Source organism: Ursus arctos, unplaced genomic scaffold (assembly GCF_023065955.2).
Source record: "Ursus arctos isolate Adak ecotype North America unplaced genomic scaffold, UrsArc2.0 scaffold_1, whole genome shotgun sequence".
NCBI lineage: Eukaryota > Metazoa > Chordata > Mammalia > Carnivora > Ursidae > Ursus > Ursus arctos.
In genome coordinates this window covers 71,755,563-71,780,080 of record NW_026622763.1, presented here as the reverse complement: position 1 = coordinate 71,780,080, position 24,518 = coordinate 71,755,563, and the positions used below count along the sequence as shown (strand labels likewise).

At 39.1% G+C, this 24,518-nt stretch overlaps 1 protein-coding gene across 1 annotated transcript in view; it reads left to right on the top strand.

The window, feature by feature from the left end:
- The window catches only part of DNAH7 (dynein axonemal heavy chain 7), a 255,447-nt gene that overhangs the window by 286 nt on the left and 230,643 nt on the right, over window positions 1-24,518 (top strand). The window contains exons 3-6 of the mRNA XM_057316048.1: window positions 11,590-11,652; window positions 15,011-15,119; window positions 15,889-16,036; window positions 24,253-24,340. Of these exons, the coding sequence (XP_057172031.1) occupies window positions 11,590-11,652; window positions 15,011-15,119; window positions 15,889-16,036; window positions 24,253-24,340 (408 nt within the window). The remainder of the gene's footprint in view (window positions 1-11,589; window positions 11,653-15,010; window positions 15,120-15,888; window positions 16,037-24,252; window positions 24,341-24,518) is intronic.

Sequence of the window (24,518 nt, the reverse complement as noted above, 5' to 3'; positions counted from 1 at the left end):
ATTTCTGGGTTTAAATTCTGTACTCCATTTCATTCTTTTCTGATGGATAGCATCTATCATATACATATCTTGGGAAAAATAACTAGCTTAATAAAGGAATTATAAGTTATATTTACTGGTATGCACAGAATACTTGCAAATAAGTTACTGAATTTCTGGGTTTAAATTCTGTGTTCCGTTTCATTCTTTTCTGATGGATAGCATCTGTAATATACATATCTTGGGAAAAATAACTAGCTTAATAAAGGAATCATAAGTTATAATTACTGGTATGCACAGAATACTTGAGTATTCTAAATAAAAGAATTGTGAAGATGGGCTAGCAGAAGCAGTATTGGGAACAGGAAGTGAGGACTTGGATTATAGTTTTGTCACTAATGGCTCTGTGACTGTTGGCAAGTCACTTACCTCTTTGAGCCCCAATTTCTTTTTTTTTTTCTTCAATTTCTTTTAATATTCCTTGCAAGGCAGGTCTGCTAACAATGAATTTGCTCCTATTGGTGAGATTAACAAGCATTATCATGAAAACAATATGTTCCTTTTTTTAAATAATAATTTATTATGTTAGTCACCATATAATATATCCTTAGTTTTTGATGTAATGTTACATGATACATTATTTGCGTATAACACCCAGTGCACCATGCAATACGTGCCCTCCTTAATACACATCACTGGCCTATCCCAGTCCCCCACTCCCTCCCCTCCGAAGCCCTCAGTTTGTTTCCCAGAGTCCACAGTGTCTCGTAGTTCATTCCCCCTTCTGTTTACCCCCACTTCATTCTTCCCTTCCTTCTCCTACCGATCTCCCTGTTATTTCTTATGTTCCATAAATGAGTGAAACCATATGATAATTGTCTTTCTCTGCTTGACTTATTTCACTTAGCATAGACTCCTCCAGTCTTGTCCATGTTGCTGCAAATGCTGGGTAATCATTCTTTCTGATGGCTGAGTAATATTCCATTGTATAGATGGACCACATCTTCTTAATCCAGTCATCTGTTGAAGGGCATCTCGGCTCCTTCCATGATTTAGCTATTGTGGACAATGCTGCTATGAACATTGGTGTGCATATGGCCCTTCTCTTCACTACGTCTGTATCTTTGGGGTAAATACCCAGTAGTGCAATTGCTGGATCATAGGGTAGCTCAATTTTTAACTTTTTAAGGGTCCTCCACACTGTTTTCCAGAGTGGCTGTACCAACTTGCATTCCCACCAACAGTGAAAGAGGGATCTACTTTCTCCACATCCTCTCCAACATTTGTTGTTTCCTGCCTTGTCAATTTTTGCCATTCTAACTGGCGTTAGGTGGCATCTCAAGGTGGTTTTGATTTGAATTTCCCTGATAGCTAATGATTTTGAACATTTTTTCATGTGTCTGTTAGCCATTTGTCTTCATTGGAAAAGTGTCTGTTCATATCTTTTGCCCATTTTTTGATTTGATTATTTGTTTCTCGTGTATTGAGTTTGAGTTCTTTGTAGACCTTGGATACCAGTCTTCTATCTGTAGTGTCATTTGCAAATATTTTCTCCCATTCCGTGGGCTGCCTCTTAGTTTTTTTTGACTGTTTCCTTGGCTGTGCAGAAGCTTTTTATCTTGATGAAGTCCCACAAGTTCATTTTTTCTTTTGTTTCTCTTGCCTTTGGAGATGTGTCATGAAAAAAGTTGCTGTGGCTGATGTCAAAGGGGTTGCAGCCTATGTTCTCCTCTATGATTTTTGATGGATTCCTGTCTCTCATCGAGGTCTTTCATCACTTTGGAGTTTATCTTTGTGTATGGTGTGAGAGGGTGGTCAAGTTTCATTCTTTTGCATGTAGCTGTCCAATTTTCCCAGCACCATTTATTGAAGAGACTGTCTTTTTTCCACCAGATGTTTTTTCCTGCTTTATCAAAGATTAGTTGCCCAAAGAGCCGAGGGTCCATTTCTGATTCTCTATTCTGTTCCATTGGTCTATGTGTCTGTTTTTGTGCCAGTACCATTCTGTCTTTAGTGTAGCTTGAAATCCGGCAACGTGATGCCCCCAGCTTTGTTTTTCCTTTTCAACAATTCCTTGGCGATTCTGGGCCTTTTCTGTTTCCACACAAATTTAAGGGCTGTTTGTTCCAGTTCTTTGAAAAATGTCATTGGTATTTTGATCAGGATGGCATTGAAAATGTAGATTGCTCTGGGTAGCATAGAAATTTTTACTATGTTTATTCTTCTGATCCACGAGCATGGAATATTTTTCCATCTTTTTGTGTCTTCTTCAATGTCTTTCAAGAGTGATTTGTAGTTTCTAGAATATAGGTCCTTTACGTCTCTGGTTAATTCCGAGATAATGTATGATTTTTGGTGCTATTGTAAATGGGATGGATTCCCTAATTTCTTTCTTCAGTCTCATTGTTCGTGTATAGAAATGCAACTGATTTCTGAGCATTGATTTTGTATCCCGCCACATTACTGAATTGCTCTATAAGTTCTAGTAGTTTGGGGGTGGAGTCTTTTGGGTTTTCCATATACAGTATCATGTCATCTGCGAAGAGAGGCAGTTTGACGCTTCTTTGCTGATTTGGATACATTTTATCCTTTTTCTTTGTCTGATTGCTGTTGCAAGGACTTCTAGTACTATGTTGAATAATAATGGCGAGAGTGGGCATCCTTGTCGTGTTCCTGATCTTAAGGGAAAGGCTTTCAGCTTTTCCCCATTGAGAATGATATTCGCTGTAGGATTTCATAGAAGGTTTTTATGAAATTGAGGAATGTACCCTCTATCCCTACACTCTGAAGGGTTTTAATCAGGAAAGGATGCTGTATTTTGTCAAATGATTTTTCTGCATCAATTGAGAGGATCCTATCATTCTTGACTCTTTTTTTGTTGATATGATTTATCACACCAATCGATTTGTGAATGTTGAACCACCCTTGCATCCCAGGGATGAATCCCACTTGATCATGATGGATAATCCTTTTAATGTACTGTTGGATTCTATTAGCCAGGATCTTGTTGAGGATTTTGGCGTCCATATTCATTAGGGAAATCGGTCCGTAATTCTCCTTTTTGATGGGGTCCTTGCCTGGTTTGGGGATCAAGCTAATACTGGCCTCATAGAATGAGTTTGGTAGTTTTCCTTCTGTTTCTATTTTTTGAAACAGCCTCAGGAGAATAGGTACTATTTCTTCTTTGAATGTTTGGTAGAATTCCCCTGGGGAATCTGTCAGGCCCTGGACTCCTGTTTTGGGGGAGGTTTTGATCACTGCTTCAATCTCTTCATAATTAATCGGTCTGTTTAAATAATCAATTTCTTCCTGTTTCAGTCTTAGTAGTTTATAGGTTTCCAGGAAGTCATCCATTTCTTCCAGGTTGTTTAATTTATTGGCATAAAACTGTTGATAGAAGTTTCTAATGATCCTTCCTATTTCATTGGTGTTGGTTGTGATCTCTCCCCTTTCATTCATAATTTTATTAATTTGGGTCCTTTCTCTTCTTTTGAATAAGTCTTGCCAGTGGCTTATCTATTTTATTTATTCTTTCAAAGAACCAGCTTCTAGTTCTGTTGATCTGCTCTACTGTGCTCCTGGTTTCTAATTCATTGATCTCTGCTCTAATCTTGATCACCTGCCTTCTCGTGCATGGGTTAGGCCTGTTCTTCTGTTCCAGCTCCAGCTTCTTGAGGTGAGAATATAAAAACTGCATTTTAGATTTTTCTATTCTTTTGAGTGATGCTTGGATGGCTATGTATTTTCCCCTTAGGACTGCCTTTGCAGTGTCCCATAGGTTTTGGACCGTTGTGTTTTCATTCTCGTTTGTCTCCATAAATTGTTTAAATTGATTTTTAATTTCCTGGTTTACCCAATCATTCTTGAGCAGGATGGTTCATAGTTTCCAAGTGTTTGAGTTTCTTCCAAATTTTTCCTTGTGATTGAGTTCCAGTTTCAAAGCATTGTGTCTGAGAATATGCAGGGAATAATCTCAGTCTTTTGGTATCGGTTGAAACCTATTTTGTGACCCAGTATATGGTCTATTCTGGAGAAAGTTCCATGTGCATTCGAAAAGAATGAGTATTCTGTTGTTCTGGGGTGTAGTGTTCTGTATATATCTATGAGGTCCATCTGGTCCAGTATGTCATTCAAAGCTCTTGTTTCTTTGTTGATTTTCTGCTTAGGTGATCTGTTTATTGCTGAGAGTGGAGTGTTGAGGTCCCCTACTATTAACGTATTATTATCTATATGTCTCTTTATTCTGGTTAAGAGTTGGCTTGTGTATCTAGCTGCTCCCCTGTTGGGGGTATAGGTATTTATAATTGTCATATCCACTTGTTGGATACATCCTTTAAGAATAATATAGTGCCCTTCTGTATCTCTAACTACAGTCTTTAGTTTAAAATCTAATCTGTCTGATATGAGAATTGCTACCCCAGCTTTCTTTTGAGGTCCATTGGCATGAAAAATGGTTTTCCATCCCTTCACTTTCAGTCTGGATGTATCTATAGGTTCAAAATGAGTCTCTTGTAGACAGCAAATGGATGGGTCATGTCTTTTTATCTGCAAGCCTGTGCCATTTTATGGGAGCATTTGGGCCATTCACATTAAGAGTGATTATTGAGAGATATGATTTTAATGATGTTGTGTTGCCTGTGAAGTCTTTGTTTCTATAGATTGTAAATTTCAGCTCTGTATCACTCTTGGGGCCTTTTTACTTTTATAGAACCCCCCCTTAATATCTCTTATAGGACTGGTTTGGTGGTTCTGAATTTGGTTAGTTTCTGCCGATCCTGGAAGGTCCTTATCTCTCCATCAATTCTGAATGACAGCCTTGCTGGATCAAGGATTCTTGGCTGCACTTTCTTCTCCGATAGAGCTTTGAAAATACCCTGCCAGCCCTTCCTAGCCTGCCAGGTCTCTGTAGACAGGTCTGACGTTATTCTGATATTTTTACCTCTGTACATAAGGATTTTCTTCCCCCTGGCCGCTTTCAATATTGTATCCTTGGATCTAATATTTGCTAATTGCACTATGACGTGACGTGGTGTAGGTCTGCTCTCATTGACTTTGTGAGGGGTCCTCTCTGCCTCTTGGACACAAATGCTTGTTTCCTTTGCTAGATTAGGGAAGTTCTCAGCTATAGTTTGTTCAAATATCTCTTCTAGACCTCTCTCTTTCTCCACCTCCTCGGGGATGCCGATGATTCTGACATTGGAACGTTTCATTGAGTCAGTAATCTCCCGTATTGTACACTCTTGAGATTGGATTTTTTTGAGCCAAGTTTCTGTTTTAACTTTCTCTTCTACCATCCCATCCTCCAATTCACTAATTTGTTCTTCTGCCTCATTTACCCTGGCCATCAGAGCGTCTAGTTCAGACTGCAATTGAGTCATAGTATTTTTAATTTCTGCCAGATTTGCTCTCATTTCTGCCCTTAGAGATTCTATATTCTCATTAATATTTTTGTTAATTTTTTTTCAAGCCTACACATCATCTTGACCATTGTTCCTCTGAACTCCGTTTCTGACAATTTGGTTATATCCATATCCATCATTTCTGTGGCAGAGGCCACAGTCTCTGTCTCCTTTCTTTGCTGAGGGTTTCTTCTCCTCATTCCTATGAGGAGAGGTTGCGGGGTTGCCCAGAGCCCAAATTTTTGACCAGGACCCAGGTAGTGTGCATTTGTTTTATAGGGACCTTAGGGATGTGGTCTTCTTGATTTTTCAGGCTGCCTTCTGGGGGAGGGGCCTGCCGTGCTGATACTCAGGCAACCCTGTCTGGGTAGAGTCTCCCTGTCCCCTGTGAGGGGGGATGGGGATGGGCACAATGTGAGCTGGTGTTTCCAGGCTTTTGTTCTCTGGTGTGAGCCCCAGTTTCTAAGTCTGAAAATGAAAACAGTTGATTTAATGAAGTTTGAGGAGATGCCTTTTCCAGTGCTAAAATGTGATTTCTTAGATCTTGGCATCCTTTGTCATTATTTTGACTTTAAATTATCATTGTTGTGTGGAAGCGGCAGTTAATAGACATTTTTAACTGATAAAGTGCTAGAAAAGTTAGATTTTACTGCAATAAAATTTACTATCTAGTAATTATGTTGAGTTTAATGCCATAGAGTTACACTCTTGTGATTTCTGGAAGTTGAGTTGAAGTGGAGATTGAATGCAAACATTATTTGTTTGAAACATCTTTTAAAAACTCAGAATAAACTATAAAATCCGGATTGCTTCATGCAGAGATGATTCCTAATAACTTGAAATAAAAGCTTCTTTCTGCTTAAAAATCTTAAATGTAATTTTGCAGATGAATGTCCTTGAACATTTCAAAGTACATGTTAATTATGAACCTGTTTGTATTGATAATGCCAAGATTATCACATCATGTTTTATAAAATAAAATCATAGCATCCTTTTTTTTAGTCCTGCAAAAATCTGTTTTTTAGTTTAAAGACAAAGATTTGAAATAGACATTTTCTCTTTTAAAAATTCAACAAATTTTAAAACTGAAAAACCAATTGCCATTTGTTTTTTTATGTTACTAGTATACAGGTTTGGAAATAACAAAATTTAAATTTACTTAATATTCAGTGGCTGAGATGAATAATCCTTTCTAACCAGTGAAGCATATAACTGTCTAAAATAATTTTGTTGCCTGATTTAAGCCATATATTGTGTTCTTACTTGACTGTATCTTAGCATTTTTTCTTAGTATCCTTTTGGATTTTTAGAAATAAAAATATTAGATAAACAATATTTTTAAATGATATTCTAGAAAGTAATCCATTGAGTAAAAAATACTGTCATCGGAATATTAAGGTTTGTGCGTGGCTGACATTTTTTCCAGCAGTAGTTAAGACCTAGAGTGATTTTCATTACAGACCTTCATGCTTCTGGAGGCGATCCCTGCAGTTGAAATCAAGGGCGACTCAGCACTGGCGGTTCCCAGTGTCCGTGAACTGGTGACCAGATGCTATCCTTTCTCACTCATAGCACTCTCACAAATCCTAAATCCTTTATGGAGCAAGAGGAGAGTAGAATGGAAGAGCAGACAGAAGGATGGAAGAGCATTGATTTTTAAGTTGTCTTAGTCTGTTTTCCTATGAAAGAAGAGCCTGAAAAAGAGGATTTGTGTACACTTTATCTGGGAGGTGATCCCAGGAAGCAGAAATAAGAGATTGAGGAGAATAAAAGTAGGAAGAAGGAAAAGTCAATCTGAGGATATGTTAGCAAGTTCATTGTCACTTAGGGCAACTGGGGGTGATCGTGCCATCACCTTCTGAGGAGCTTATCGAATGCTTCCTGAAATCGTGTATCTGGTATGATTAGGGGGTAGTATTTATCCATCAGCTCTCATCCCACCCTCCCGAGGGTGTTACCTTTTACTCACTTCTGGTTACTTGTGTGTGTGTGTGTCCGTGTGTGTGTGTCCGTGCGCACACGCATGCGTGTGGGTGTGTGTGCAGAGGGGCTACCTTGAGAGTCCCATTCTGTGGCACTGGAGAAACCCCACAGTAGAAAGCAAAAAACATTTTCTTGAGGTGAGACATGGTCATTCCTACATGAATTGACGCTAGCAGAGTACTGTTCACTACAGCCATGTGTAGAATCAGACATGAAGCCGGAAAAGGATGTGAGGCACAAGATTTTTTTTCTTTCTTTCTTTTTTTTTTTTTAAAGACTTACTTTTTTTTTTTTTTTTTAATGATTTTTTATTTTGTTAGTCACCATACAGTACATCCCCGGTTTCCGATGTAAAGTCAGTGGAAGTCCCTCAGGGCCAGTCTCACAAGAGTGCCAAAGAAGAGGGAAAGGGTGACGTATGCCTAGCTCATCACTGGATAAGAAACTGCAGACTGAAATCGAATTGCTTGTCCGCAAAAATATGTAGCTCGTACTTGAAAATCCTCCTGTCTGATCTTACTGAAGGGCAAGCTCATGGAGACGGCATTCTGGCTTACGTGTGGCTGCTCTTTCTGGGTAGCTTGAAAACCACTACATACACGATATTCTCTTAGACATGCATTCAACACTGCAGTATAAGGAAACACAAGGCCCTCGCCACCATTTACCCGGGGTGTTGATGAGATAAGTGCTGCCGGCTCAGCGTGCAGAATGGGCGGTGCAGAGATCCTAAGTCAGGTGTGTGAGGGTTTGTGTAGGACGCTGGGTTGAGCAAGGTGTTTTGTACATTCGTCATGGCTGCTATACAGTAGACCTCACAAAAATTCCTCTGAGTCTTGGTGTGAAAATTCTAGGTCACTTGAACAGATATCCCCAACCTTTGCTCTCTCTTGTCTACAACCTGATTCTTACCCCACCCTCCTCCTTCCCAACAGGAAGTCTTCCACTTTGAGAACACCTGTTGCACATTTTAGCTTGAAAGTTTCGTGCTCATGTTTCCCTCCACATCCTGTGTCTCATTAGGAATTGTAGAAAATATTTCTGCTACAACACTGGATATAGATACAAAACATTCACCTAATCTGATGTACTTTGGTAAATACTGTTTGAAGCTCATTGCAATTCTTTTTTTCTTTTTTAGTTATGCTTCTTTTAGGACTTGGTTATCCAATTTTAATTTTTTCTAAGATGAAATTAAAGCCCATTTATCTACTTCTGTAAGACTGAATTAGTAGGTTAAGATGAAGTGGGATGCGGGGCTAGGAGAGCAGGATAGACACACAAACTATATTTCAGACAGGATTTAAACAAGATAATTACTGAAAGTATGCTATACAGACTCAAAAAGATCACTCGCGATTGGAGTTAAAAAAAAAAAAAGGAAAAGAAAATCTAAACTTTTTTGACCTTGGTGCTGAAGAAAGAGCTGGACTGTTACAAGGGAATACTGAGAGGCATACTGGCGGGTGTGTTTGTTAGCATAGCTCCTACGAGCTGACATAATAGACCCCCACATTTTAGAGACTTAACCCAACAGAGCTTGCCCTTAGTTTTGTGAAGTCTGATGTGGGCCAGGCAGTCCTCTTCCACCTCTGGCTATGCCAGTGGGTACATGGGGTTCCCTCGCTGCCAACAGCAGGGACAGGAGAACATGGAGAAGGCATAGCAGCTCTTACGTGTCCTGTCAGTGCTCACATTTCATGCGCCAGCAGGAGTCCTGTGGCTACAGAGTAAGAGAGGCTGGGAAACGAGGTAGTTTGGGGCATATTGAGGAGGCTTTGAAAACCAAGGTGATAAAGACTTGTGTCTGCTTTAATACAGAGAGTTGATGTTTCTGACCAAGGAAACAATACGATTAAACTGTGTCCTAGGAAGGTTGTGGTGTCCTGTAGGTCCTAGCATTTTCTCTAAATCAAGGTCCATATCTCCTGTTGCCTGGATTATTTTAAAAAGCCACTAAACTCTTCTCACTGCTGACCCTAGTCTCTTTCTCACATACCTTGTTTAGTGCTGCCAGGACCATTTGTGAAATAATCCTTTGAATGGCCTTGCATGATAAATAAGATAAAAATATACTGTCTCACCCAAACTGAGATGCCATTGAGAGTGGAAGTTCTAATTGTGCTCAGGAAAGATCTATACAGGGGGACTGTCGCAGCAAACTGGGACTCGAGTTTCCCTCACAGGAGACTGAAATGGCTCTCCATTGCCAAGCAGGCCAGTCAAGCCCCAAACACTTGTGCTCCATAATCTAGCAGCACCCACCTCTCCGGCTCTGCCTCACCCTTGATTTGGGTTCCTACTCACACATAGTTTCTGCAAAGTGGCCTCGCTACTCTCACCTAACCTAGCACTTCTCTACCTTTTCCCTCTCTAGCTCTTCACCTTGTTTATTTTTCTCTGTCGTACTTATTATTTCCTTACATTATATATATATATAATACACATATTTTCCGGAAATAGCTGTCTGTACCCGCTGGAATGTAAGCTCCCTGAGGGATAGGCTTTGCCCTGTCAATAACTGTAGATCCGGTGCCTCAACGAGAACCCAACACACGGTAGGAGTTCAATAAATTGTGAGTAAGAGAATGGTTATACTTTCTACTTTGGTTGGGTCAAGTCCCTTTACCATCAACCCCAACGTCCTCTCCCAAGCCTGCTGTCCTCAGTTAGCCTCCAAGTCACTGTTCATGATGTTTCCTCTGCTTCAGTAAGCCTATTGCGGTCCTTCTCTGTGAAAATCCAGCTACACCTTGGGGCTTGGCTTCCATCCTTTCTCCTTTTGAAACTTTCTGTCAGTACTTTGCTCCATACCCTCTCCTGTCCTGGATGAAAGCATATAGTTTTTAATATTAACTGGACTGTGTGCTTTGTAGGGGCAGAGACATCCTACAAAAAGGATGTCAACTTCTTAAAACAATATGCAACACACAGCGTAATCAATATAAAATATATTCTGATCACGTTCTTTGTGTTTGTACTAAGTCTTCAACATCTAGTATATATTTAATATATTCTCAAACATAAAAATATACTCTTAAACACCTCTCACTTCAGATGAGCCACATGTAAAGCTGTCGGTAGCCGCAGGTGGCTAGTGGGTGCTGTTTTGGACAGCAGCTTTAAAGAATCGAGGATCAGCAGACATAAGGAGCAGCCACTGCCTCTGGCTCTCAGGGAGAGCGCTCAGGGAAGGCACTTGGAAGATCCATCCCATCCCCAAAACTTAGACTAAGCCTTCTTGGAGAGGGAGTGGCTGTGGCCCCTCAGGTGACAAAGATAATTGCAGAGATCCTGCAGGCTGGGAGGTGAGTAAGCCATCTGCTTACGTGCTAACAAGTTTGAGAAGAAGTCTCCCTTTGTGATGTGAGGGGAACTTGCTGGAAGGCTGCCTCTAGGGATGCCAGTGAAACTGGCCGGAGGGTGTCTGCTCCAGGGTCAGCCACATTGCACAGGCCCGGAAGGTGCCCGCGGGAAGGACACTGACTCCTGGCAGCCACGCCATGGAGCAACAGGAGAAAAGCACTGGAACCAGGAAGAAAAGCCCTTCTCTTTCAGGGTCCCTTTAGAACCCTCTAAATGCTGTGCCAGCTGGAGACATGTTTATGGAGTCCTTCTCAGACTAACAAAGCGGGGTAAAAACTGAGGTTCTGATGCTGAGAGGCAATAAATGGGTGGCCAAAGCACGACTCCTACCTGTTTGACAGTTCAAAGTATCCTTCTCAACCGCGCTTCCTCTTACATAGACGAAGTCCCTACCAGGCCGTTATCCTCTGCTCAAAGGAGATAGCCACGCTTTGCTCTGAAAAGTACAAGTGTTCCTGTGGCAACTTGAGGGCGCATTAACCTGAATGAGTTGTCACCTTAGGAAGCAGAACATTACAGTTGTCAATAGAACAAAACTGCGATTTCAGGGATAGAGAAGGGTGGGAGAGCCAGGTAAGCCCAGCACACTAACTGGGTTCAGATAAATTCCCCAAAGCAGATGTGATGGATAAGTTTTGCCCGCTTTTTAAAGCTTTCTGAGCCTTGTGGGATGCCGCGTTCCCTTCTTTCCTTGCTACAGAGGAAGTCCTCCGAAGGCCAGTGTGGAGAAATGTGAAAGTAGTACAGTAGGTCTTCGAGGGTTTTGGGTAACACGCTTACTTTGTAGTGACCTTCTGTCAAGTGTTTGAGTGAATCGATTGTGACGTTAAGAGTCAATAGTTTTTCTCTTATTTTCATGCAGGATAAGTCAGCCAGCAAAGAAAAATCCAAGACCCCAGGAAGAGTTTTGCCACAGTTGGCTACGGTAATTTACCTATATCCTCTCAGTGGATCTTTGTTTGCCCTTTTGAAAATGTGGTTTCAAACTTGTAAATAAGTAACTGAACATGTGATTTTGAATTTTGTACTCCATGTGATTATTATCTGATGGAGACGTTCTACGAGGTGCACAAACTGGGAAGAAGAACAATCTCAGAATAACTGTAAGCTATCATTTCCTAGTATGTCCAGAGGATTTCAGTATTCTGGATAAAGGAATTTCTGAGACGCACCGGCAGCAAGTGTATCAGTGTTGGCATCAGGAAGTGAGGCCTCCGCGTACAGCTGTGTCACTAATGACTTTAGGATCTGAAAGGTCATTTATCTCTCTGAGCGGCAGCTTCTGAGTTTGAAAATGAGTTTCTTTGAGCTCTGTCATCCAGCACTGAAATGTTATGCCGCAGAAGAGTCCTCTGATCTTGGTATCCTTTCTAAAAGCTATGATGATTATAAATTCTCACTGTCCTATGGTAGAGGCAATTCATAGGCATTTTCAATTGCTAAGTGCTGGGTACGATATACTTCACTGTAATAAATTTTACCAGTAATTTAAATAGTAATTATGCTGAGCTTAATGCCATTGAATTGTGCTCTTGTGACTCCTCGAAGTGGAGCTTAAGTGGAGGTTCAATGCAAACGTTTTTTTTCTGACTGTGATAAAATATACCTAACATAAAATTACCATTTTAACTTTTTAATTGAACCACAGTTCGGTGGCATTAAGTACAGTCACGTGATGGTGCAACCATCACCACCATGCATCTCCAGAATTCTTTTCGTCTTTGCAAACTGAAACTCTGGACCCATGAAGCAGTATGTCCGCGTTCTCCCCTGTGCCCCCAGCCCATGGTGGCTAGCCTTCTACCTTCCGTAGGGGACTCCTCTAGCTACCTCAGACAAGTGGAGCCATACATTTGTCCTTTGATGTCTGGCTTATTTTACTTAGCATAATGTCGTCAAGATTTATCTAAACATTATTTTTTGAAAGATAATTTAATTTAAAAGCTCCAAACATAGGGCTCCTGGGTGGCTCAGTCGTTAAGCATCTGCCTTTGGCTCAGGTCATGATCCCAGGGTCCTGGGATCGAACCCCGCATCAGACTCCCTGCTCGGCAGAAAGCCTGCTTCTCCCTCTCCCTCTCCCCCTGCTTGTGTTCCCTCTCTCGCTATCTCTCTCTATCAAATAAATAAAATCTTAAAAAAAAAAAAAAAGCTCCAAACAAGTACACAAATGAATTTGTGTAGCTTTTTGTAAAGAAGGTTCCTGATAATTTAAAATGGATGAAATTTTTTCCCTTGGAAAACTTGAATTAATATTCTTAAGTGAATTACCTTGAACATTACAAATTTTAATTAAAAATGTTTCTAAAGGGGCACCTGGGTGGCTCAGGACAGATAAGCATATGCCTTTGGCTCAGGTCATGATCCCAGGGTCCTGGGATGAAGCCCTGCATTGGGCTCCCTGCTCAGCGGGGAGCCTGCTTCTCCCTCTCCCTCTGCTCCCCCTCCCGCCGCTTGTGCTCTCTGGCTTTCTCTCTCTCTCTCAAATAAATGAAACCTTTAAAAAATATGTTTTTATGGATAATGCCAGTTTATCATGCCAAGTTCTGCAAAACAGAGCCATAGAATGTTTTCCCTAGTTCTACAAAATCAATTTAAAAATTTCCAGTTTAAAAAGATAAGACTTGAAATAAAATAGTCATTTTCTTTTGAAAACTTAACAAATTTTAAAACAGAAAAAAAAATTGTCCTTATTGTGTCTTGTTAGTATATGAGTTTAGAAATATAAACCTAAATTTTTTTACTTTTCTGTGGTTGAGTTGTATAATAATCCTTTCCTATTGGTGGCATCTAATAGTCTACAATGTTTTTGTTGGCTGCTTTAAACCTGGTTTTATGTTCATATGTTATCATAATTTTTTTCAGCATTCTTTGAGTTTTATGTATTATGAAGGAAATACTACTTTTAAGAGATGTTTTAAAAATCTATTGATTAAAAAATAGCAAAGTATTTTCACCTGAATATTAAGGTTTGCACTTGGGTGACATTTTTCCAGCAGTAGTTAAGACCTAGAGTGATTTTCATTACAGACCTTCATGCTTCTGGAGGTGATCCCTGTAGTTGAAATCAAGGGTGACTCAGCACTGGCGGTCTCAGCGGGTGACCCGCTTCTCACCCTTTCTGCACAGCTTACTCGTAGGGCTCCCACAAGTCCTAAATCCTTTATGGAGCAAGATGAGAGTACAGAAACAGAAGGGCAGACAGAAGGATGGAAGAACATTGATTTTTAAGTTGTCTTAGCTTGCTTTCCTGTGAAAGAAGAGCCTGAAATGAGGACTTGTGTACAGTAAGTTTATTTGAATAAAAGAAGAGTAAAAGGAGTAAAAGATTGGAGAGAGTAAAACTACGAAGAAGAAGCCAGTGCAAGTATGAGCTATCAAGTTGGTCTGGATCCGAATGGAGGACACAGACTCAGTTGTCAGGAAAAAGTAATACTACTTTAAAATTGACCCATCTGTCCTGGGATCGAGCTATTGGGCTCTGGGCTCAGCAGGGAGTCTGCTTCTCCCTTACCCTCTCCCTCTGTGATCTTTCTCGCTCTCACTCTCAAATAAAGTATTTAAAAAAATTTTTAAAAAAATCCACCCATCTGGGTTTATTGAAGAGTCATAGGTCCCAGCAGCAATGTGTTCTGGTATTACAATAATTGGCTTGAGCTAATTTTTGTTGTCTTTTTAGAAGACTTAGGTATTTTCCTGTCTGCCACAGTCCCCACCACCCTCTATTGTTTCCCAGCCCTGAAGCTGAGTGCCAATAAGCTATCATCACTAGCCTTCCTCCCTCTTGTATGATATCTACCTGGCTCTTGTAAGTATAAGAATTTATGAACCCTACCTTAAGCCATGGAATAAATTTGTGAGTGGCCAGAGTAAACCTAGAGCTGCTTAGAGCTATGAGAACAGAAAGATCTGGGATTGGAATGCAGAGAAGCTCATTAGCATTGGAGACCAGCTACGTGTTCCTCTCATTAAAATGGAAGGCTTAAAAATCACTTGCCAATATTTGAAGGGGTGTAGGCTCTCTGGAATGAACACCCCAGTGTTAGGTAACAGATGCCCACATCAAACTAGCAGTAGAGCCTTTGGTAATGTCTCACAAATGTCACACACCACAGCCATTCACAGGCTTGAATAAGATTTATGTTGAGTATGGCTTCTTTCCAGATGTCCTGATTTGTTTGAGAAAATGTCTGTGTTTATCAACACTCATGCATCTCATGAAAAAAGGTTTTTTTTCCCCCCCGATCTTGTTTTATTAATGCTGTTTAAATTTCATATTTCAGGTGAGTACAAAGCCCCAGTGGCAGCAGGCAGCTCCTTTGTTCCATTTGAATATAAAACAGGACGACGAGATTCCAGAACCGTTTAGTGTTAAAAACGAACAGTCATATGGTAAGAACTTTATTCCATCTTAAATTTAAGGAAATTTTCAAGAGGAAAAAAAAAAATCATTACAACATTTAGTTGAGAGTAGTGAAATTGTAAAACTGAAATGATATATGTATCAAGTAGAAAAATTTATCCCAAATGTTTTCCCTCCTAAAATAATTGATTCCAGTTCTTAATTATTTCAGGCTGTTGTAAATGCTATAAAAGGTGCTATTTTAAGAATTGGGGGGCATTTATATTAAAACTTTGATTTATTGTAGTCAGAATTCTCTACAACAGACTAACAAGTTTTTTTCTAAGAGGGATTTTAATAAGTTGTAAATATTGCTTCCAAATTAGTCATTTTAATATTTTTTACTTTTCATTTTTTTGACTCATCAGATTGATTACATTGAATATTAACATTTTTTCATCATGGTTCTTTAAATTTTGAGAGTTTTGTATTCTGTTTTTAATCATAATTTTAATCTTCATTTTAAGAAGGTTCTATGCAAATTAATTGAAAATTAGAGTTTATTAGCATATTAATCAAAATATAAATTAAATTAATTAAATATTCTTGAAATAGTCAGAGGTTTCTATTACAATATAAAACAAGAGTAGTTTAACTTCCTGATACTGAAAGAAAATTAATTTTACCTGTGGTTACTTGAGAACTTAAAGTGTGTAGTTTTTCTTGAAAGGTGTTTTAGCATTTTATTCTAACCACTTACATGTTTTAGCTTACCTTTTAGATAACTAACTCATGCTTTTTTTAAAAAAAAAATTCAAGCTGAATACCTAGAACACTTTGGAAAAAAGAGCAAAATAGTGGACCAAATTGAGGATAGTTATGCTGGACCATCTACTTCTAAAACCAAGAACAAATCTCTACATAAAGAACGAGAAAACTTCAGAAGCACTCTTGTTAACGTCCTTATGTAAGTTCCGTAAGCTAACCAGTGTGTGTTACCCTCCTTAGAGCCTCGGGGAACTTTCTATCTAAAAGTATACCAATTCTGTGCATCTCTAAGAATGCCTTAAAGCCTTGTTGGAGTGAGGTCAGGGTACAAATAAAGAATGAAAGATGGAGCTTCACCCTGTTAAGTGTGTCCCTCTTTGAAATACCACGAGCTGAAGAGGTACTGGTGTTAATCCTGAGGGTGGCTGGGAGAGCAGAATGTCTGGGGGTTCTGGTTGTGGCCGCTGTGGCTGGTGGAAGATATGGGGCAGTTTTTTCCCCCCATCTCATCAGCTCGGCTGATGTGGCAGCTTCTCTGGCTTTGGGGGGGTCTCCTTGTCTAGAAAAAGAAGGAACTGGGTGAAGCGATCAGCAGTGTGAGCAGGGCCAGGCTTGCCTGATGTGAGCTGTAGGTCCAGTTATGAAGAGCAGTGCAGACGCAGGTCACTAATTCTTCTGCACCCTTTTCCTCACTGCTTCATGCTGGTTGCTGGTACACTCTTTATGGCTCTCAAAGCCCACACGTGGCTATCTGTGGATGTAATTTCATGACCTGGTGCAGTAAGTAACTCGCCCACAGAACCCTGTCTTCTGGTCCCCTGTGGGGCTTTACGGGCCCCATGGCCATCTTGAAGGGAGGACGGTGGGTGGTCTGTGCTTACAAAGGGCAAGGGGATTTTGTGGGAGCCTGTGCAGCCGGACTGTGGGTGTGAGCCTCTGCTGGAGTGGTTTAGAGTTTACCTTTACCAGTCGCCACTTGAATCTTACCGGCTTGGCCCACTTACATTGCTTTTTTGGATTAAGCACTCTCACATCCCACAAACAATGTAAAATTCAAACCCAAAACTGTGGGCCAGGTAGGCCTCTACTTACAAAGCCTCAGAAGCAACTTCTTCCTCTACCCAGAAATCTGGCGAAGACACATGATCTTTCTTGACACAACTTCCTGTGCTTGTCATTTCTAGTCCTCCTCTGGGTGGGAGTAGAGCCCGTCTTGGGTTTTAGCTTCACACAGGGGTTCTCACTTTGAATTCTCCATTTCACTCAGTCCTACTCAGAGCCTGACCTCCCGATTCACACAGGCATTAATGGCCATGGCCCTGGGCCCCAGAAGGGTAGCCAGACCTCAGGTTTTTGGTGATTACCATTCCTTTTTTTTTTTTTTTTTTCTGAGTATTTCCTTTCTTTTTTTGTGAACTCAGCTATGCATTCAAAATGAATGTGTCCTATTATCCAGTATTTAAAAAATGGTGTTGGTTTTTCAGATTATCTTTGTTGTTGTATCATAAGAAACAGTAGTCTCCCTTAGGCATTTTATGTCATTTTTTAGTTACGCCTTTTATAAATAGGCTATGGATGGATATATTGAAATTCAGTCTTAGAGTTTCTATACTTTAATAGAACATCCAATCCCATTTACAGTTGTTCGTATTTCTTATATATGTGTGCTTCTACCAACTTATTTGGTACTTTCTATTTACTATATGTCGCTTTTGCTTATTTTTTCTTTTTTCTGCTTTCTATTGAATCAAATTTTCTCTCTTTCTCCCTTCTTTCTATTGGCTTAAAAGCTATCAAACATCTCTATTCTTTTAGTGGTTACCATAATATTTAAAGCCACATATTGTAATTAATACTTTTTAAAGTTTAAAATTCAATTGTTATCCGTCTTCCCCCCCTGAATAACACAAAGAGATCTTGGACTGCTCTCACTTAGCTCTGAACTTCCCTTTGCATTTTCCACATGATCATTCTTCGTTTTGTTTCTGCCAATATTTCCATAATATTTTTGTTCTACCAAGTCCTTAAATTCCTCATACTTCTTTTTTTCCTAAGTTAATGCTTAGGTTTACTAATGTGTTTTCTAATTCTTTAGAAAATTGTCTTTGTGTTCCACTCTTCACTTCCGTGTGCATTTTCTTTTTTGCTGAAGTTCATCCTCCAGTGGTTGTTTCAGTGAGGATCTATGAGGAGGAAAGTTGAGATTTTCATCTCTGTAAAGTTCTCTGCTTTGTCCTTACTCTTGAATTAATGGCTAAGCTGGCTACAAAATTAAATGATCATCATAATTTTTACCTTACATCTGAAAACATCAAATTGAAAAATATTAACCATTATTTTTTGGCATATATTATTTTCTCCCAGCTTTATTAAGGTATAATTGACAATATTTTTTAAGATTTTATTTATTTATTTGATAGAGAGAGAGAGAGAGAGAGAGAGCACCATCAGAGGGAGCGGCAGGCAGAGGGAGAGGGAGAAGCAGGCTCTCCGCAGAGGAGGGAGCCCGATGCGGGCGGGACTCGATCCCAGGGCCCTGGGATCATGACCCGAGCTGAAGGCAGACACTTAGCTGACTGAGCCATTCAGGTGACCCGAACAATAAAATAAGAATGTATTTCAAGTTTATGATGTGAGAGTATATGTATATATTGTGAAAGGATTTCCACAATCAAGTTCATTAACACATCCATCACTTCACATCTTTAGCATTTTTTTTTTTTTAAGAACGCCTAGGTTGTACTCTTAGCACATTTCAATCATACAATATGGTACCATCAACTGTAGCCACCACGGCGCGCATTACTGCTGATGAGAAGCCTACGTCACTCTATTTGTCATTACTTTATTTGCAGTCTGTATTTGTACTCTGTCAACTTGTCTTTTTTTTTTTTCCTGAACATCTTATTTTCAAAGCCTTCTGGATATGCTTAAACAGCTTTACTGAGCTATAATTTACATATCATGAAATTCATCCAGGTTAAATGTACAATTGAATGACTTTCAGTAAATCTCTGGTTGTGCAACCTTAACCAAAATCTAGGTTTAGGATACTTCTATTATCTGTGAAAGATTATGGCCATTTCAATTAATTCTCTCTGCCACTGGCTGCCCCAGCCGGTCATTGATCTGTGTTCTGTTTTTATTGTTTTGTCTTTTCTAAAATTTCATATAAATGGAATCATACAGTATGTTTTTAAAATCCTTTCGTTTTGTTTATTGTTTCTGGTTTGGGGCTATTTGAAAATGCTGCTGTGAACACTTGAATGCCAGTCTTTTTGTGGATATGTGTTTTCATTTCTCCTGGGGAGATGCCAAAGTGTAGAAATGCCCGATTGTGTAGTAGGATATGTTTAATTTTCAAAGACTTTGCTAAACTGTTTTCCAAGTGACTATACCATTTTACATTCCCACAAGCAGTGTAAGAAGAGGTTTCTAGTTTTTCCACCTCCTTGCCCACACTTTGGCTAGAATAGGCAAAACAAAACAAAAACCATCCTAGTAGATGTGTTATCTCATTATGGCTTTAAGTTGTATATCCCTAATGGCTAATGATGATAGGTGTCTTTTCTGGTGGTTGTTTGACATTCATATAACTTCTTTGAAGTGTCTGTTTAAATGTCTTGCCCATTTTTAAATGAGGTTATCTTTTTATTAATACAGTCTATGAGTTCTTGATATATTACCTATACAAGTCTTTTTTTCAGATTTATCTTTTGCAAATATTCTCTTCCAGTCTGTGGCTTATCCCTTCATTTTCTTAATGGTATTTTTTGGAAAGTAAAAGCTTTAAATTTTAAAGAAGCTCAGTTTATCAGTTTTTTCTTTTGTTGATGCTTTTGGAGTCATATCTAAGAATCCTTTCCTATCACAAGATTTTCTCCCGTGTTTTCTTAGAAGGTTATAGTTTTAGCTCTTATATTTATGTACATGATTTAGTTTAATGGCGTATCTAGGTATGAGCTAAGGTTGAGGTTTGATTTTTTTCCATATAGATATCCAAATGTTTCAGCCCCCTTTGTTAAAAGACTATCCCCATTGAATTACCTCAGCACCTTTGTCAAAAATCATTTGAATATATAAGGAGTTCTATTTCTGTTCCCTTGGTCTATGTGTCCATCTTTACATCACTACCGTGCTGTCTTGATCACTCGAGCTTTATTGTCAAGTTTGAAATTAGATAGTTTATATCCACAACATTTATTATCCATTTTCAAAACTGTTTTGGCTATCCTAGGTATTTTGCATTTTCATACGTATTTCATTTGCATATTTCATACGAAGGACTAGCTTGTCAGTTTCTGCAAAAACAAACACAAACCTAGGGGCGCCTGGGTGGCACAGCGGTTGAGCGTCTGCCTTCAGCTCAGGGCGTGATCCCGGCGTTCTGGGATTGAGCCCCACATCAGGCTCCTCCGCTATGAGCCTGCTTCTTCCTCTCCCACTCCCCCTGCTTGTGTTCCCTCTCTCGATGGCTGTCTCTATCTCTGTCGAATAAATAAATAAATAAATAAATCTTAAAAAAAAAAACAAAAAACAAACACAAACCTAGGATTCAGTAGCCAATTGCATTGAATCTGTAGGTCAATTTTGGGATAATTGCCATTTCAATAATATTGAGTCTTCTGGCCCATAAACATGTTATTTCTCTTCATTTATTTAGTTTTTATTTACTTGCTCTTAGCAGCGTCTTGTATTTTTAGTGTATAATCTTGTACTTCTCTTAAAAATTTTAAGTATTTTTTGATGTGAATTATTTAATTTTCTCATTGCTCTTTGCCAATATATAGAAAAATCAATTGATTTTTACTTATGAATCTCACATCCTAAGACCTTACTGAAACTTGCCTACCAATTCTGAAGGTTTTTAAAAGATTCCATGGAAATTCCTGTATATACAATTATGTTGTCTGCAAGTATCGTTTTACTTCATTTCTGATGCTTTTCATTTTTCTCACTTCCCATTTTGCACTTGTGTTAGGTTCTTCAATAAATTGTTGAATAGAATTGGAGTTAGTGGACTTGCCAGTCTTAGTGAAACATTCAGTCTTTCACGTTTATGTAGGATGTTAGCTGTAGGTTTTTAAGATACCCATTGTCAGGTTGAAAAAGATCACTTCTTTTCCTAGTTTGTTGAGAGATGTTAGCATAAATGAGTGCTGGATTTTTGTCAAATGATTTTTCAGTGTCCCTTGAAATGAGAATTAAGTTTTTATCTTTTAATCTTTTAATATAGTATATTACATTAATTGCTTTTCATGTTAAAGCTTGCATTCCTTTCGCTTTGTCACTATAATCATTTTTGTATGTTGCTGGATTTGATTTCCTAATATTTTAAGAATTTTCAAGTCTATATTAATGAATGATATGGATCTGTACTTTTGTCCAGCTTTAGGTCTCAAAATGAGTTGGGGAATGTTTTTACCTCCTTTGTTTTCTGAATGGGTTTAGGTAGCATTAGTATTATTTCCTCCTTCTTTGATAGAACTTTTTTTTAAGTAGGCTCCATGCCTCCATGGTGAGCATGGAGACCAATGTGGGGCTTGAACTCAAAACCCTGAGATCAAGACCTGAACTGAGAATAAGAGTTGGATGCTTAACCAGCTGAGCTACCCAGGGGTCCCTGGATAGCTCTTTTTGAAGCCATCTGGACCTGAAGTTTTCTTTTTGGGATTATTAACTACTAATCCAGTTAGTTAACTTGATATCTATCTATTCAGATTTTCTCTCTTCTTGAGTCATGTTTTGTATTTTTGCTTTTTAGGAATCTCTTTTGGCTTAAGTTGTCTAATTTGCTGGTGTAAAGTTCAGATAATTTCCTTATTTTCAGCCATTTTACTCATTTTCTCCTTTAGCATCTGGTGACTACAAGACCAAAGCCTTTTCTAGGGATCTCCTAGGTGGATTGGTTGCTTTCTTGCATGAGTTATGGGCTATGGTGTTTTCGACCTCGCTTTATCTGTCCTCTCTCTTCTTTTCATGTTCCAGAAATTTGTTGAAGTATCTCCTCAGCTGATGACCCTCTAGTCTCTTTACAATCATTGGTTAAAATTACTACCGTGTTCACAAGGAAACTTGAAAAAAGGATGTTTTTGCTACCATCTTGACTCAAAAGCACGATTGATTTAATAAAGAGAAAAATCAATATAGTTTTTTCATTTTCAGGAAATAAGGCACACTGTATTTTTTCTTCAGTGAGGTAGAGTGTCTCCTATACTGATTTATTTCTGAAAGGATATTGTCCTGCTGGAAAGAGCATGGCAGTTTGGAAGCACATATGGATGGGCAAATTCTTATTTTTTGTACTTAATTAACTACATGACAAAGGGGAAGTTACTGAATCTGGCATTCAGTTTCTCACCTGTGAAGTGGGAATAATTCTGTCTCCTCTAACAATAGGTGTGAGGATTAGAGATAAATGTATGTGAAACTATTGAGGGAGGGCCTAACTAGGTGATCAATAAAAAAAGTGTTTATCATTATTGTTTCCAGCAGGCAGAATCTTTGCCTGTAGCCACAGAACAATTGAATCCTAGAGTTTTAAAGCTGAAAGGATCTTCACGATGACCGCAAAAACTTGTGCAGCTGCCCCCACAGCCCCCAACCTTTTCCCTCCTCCCCTACCCTGACCTTGCAGCCCTCTTTTAGGCAGGTGTTACTCACACAGAGGATGAAGCTTGTTAGGTTCTCTGGGTTCAGCAAGGTAAATAACACGAGCATTTCTGCCGTTAAAAACCCCCAACAACCCAGTTCTAAGGGTCATACACTGCAGGGCGGCAGAATCTGCACATTAGTAAGGCTTTACAATCAAAACAACGAGAAGACTACTTTCGTAGTTGGAATAATCAACTCTTCTCACTCCAGCTACAGAATACCTTGAAGATCTTCCACCGCTCCTTTTATATCTATATCCCCTCATTTGAGAAATGTTTATTGAGCACCTACTATGTATTGATGAATTAAACTGAGACATTACCTGAGATACTGCATTGGCTCTTTTCCCTGTTCCATATAATTAAAAAGAGTGATTGTAAAGTTCACAAAATATTTGATTCCTGGGTTTGCAAAAGACCAAATAATTTGGAAGGTGCATGCTGGAACCTATCTTAGGAAGGTATCTCAGGTATTCAATAAACCTCCAGTCTTCCCTCACTGGACGGTATGTGGGAGGGACTGTTTTATTATACAGCGTCACTGACCTGTATCCATCCCAGATGGAGTCGGGATCCAGAGCATCATATATTCGGTGATAAAGAAGTTAAAGCTATGCCAGAACAACTTATTTTTCATGAAGGTGTGACCTATGTCCTTCTCCACAGTGGTGCCTCAGAAGTCACAAAATGTGGCCTGTAGAAGCGCCTGGGTGGCTCAGTCAGTTAAGCATCTGCCTTCAGCTCAGGTCATGATCCTAGGGTCCTGGGATCGATCTTGCATTGGGCTCCCTGTTCAGCGGGAGCCTGCTTCTCCCTCTGCCTGCTGCTCCCCCTGCTTGTGCTCTCCCCCCCCTCAAATAAGTGGAGTCTTTTAAGAAAATAAAGAAACGTGATTTTTTAAAAATGTGGCTTGTATCTTGTATAGTTTGAATTGAATTACAGCTATCAACATTGTCCATTTATGGACAGTTAGCCAATAATAAATACATAGGAACATATAAACTATGTTACTCTTTGCTAGCTTATACTGGATATATGATCTTCAAGAATGTATCTGTCTTCGGCAAAACTACATTTAAAATCTTTTCCATCAGTGCTCTTTTAAATCCCTTATTTATAAATAACCATACATATTTTAGCAATAATGCAAGAACACTCCTATAACATTTCAAAGAAGTGAAAGCTTGAGTTTGGATCAATGAGGAAGAATGAGTAAAGCTCATCCAGAAGAGTGTAGCACCTGCTGGATTCCATCTTGCAAATCGCTTCCAATAGAACTGTCTCTTTATGAATAAAGAGAGCATTCTAGGCATATGGTATCAAATATATGTATATGTACTATTAAATGTTCAACAATTCATTTTTTCTTAAGGTTTAGTAGAAGACCATCCTGATGTTTTGACAGTAGACCCTTAAACAACTTAAGGGTTAGAGGCACTGACCCCCGCCACAGTGGAAAATTCACATATAGCTTTTGACTCTCCAAAAATTTAATAGCCTGCTGTTGACCAGAAGCTTTATCAATAATCAGTCATTTTACACATATTTTTGTTATATGTAGTATATACTGTACTTTTACAATAAAGTAAGCTAAAGAAAATATTTAGAAAATCATAAAATACATTTACAGCACTGTACTGTGAAAAAGTATATGTGAACTCACTTCAAACTTGAGTTGTTCCAGGGTCAACTGTGTATCCACTGAGGTATATTCTAACTGGCCTTCATGTACAATTGAATAGTGTGTTTATCATTTTCGTAGGCAACAAGATGCCGTGTTAGACTCAGCGAGCCCTGATGAAAGCACGTTTCCAAAACTGACCACTTCTGCAATAGAGAAAGACGTCTTGGTAATGGGCTGTCTCTTTTGTCAGTACACTTGAATGTAAAGGAAGCACTTGAAGATACTTCTAAACTTTTGAGATTATTCTGTGCTCCTCTCTCGTGGAACTCGGTGGACATAGGAGTAAACGTGGAGTTCCGTGAGATTGCTCTATTGGGTGAACGGGAGAAATCATCCTCTCCCTT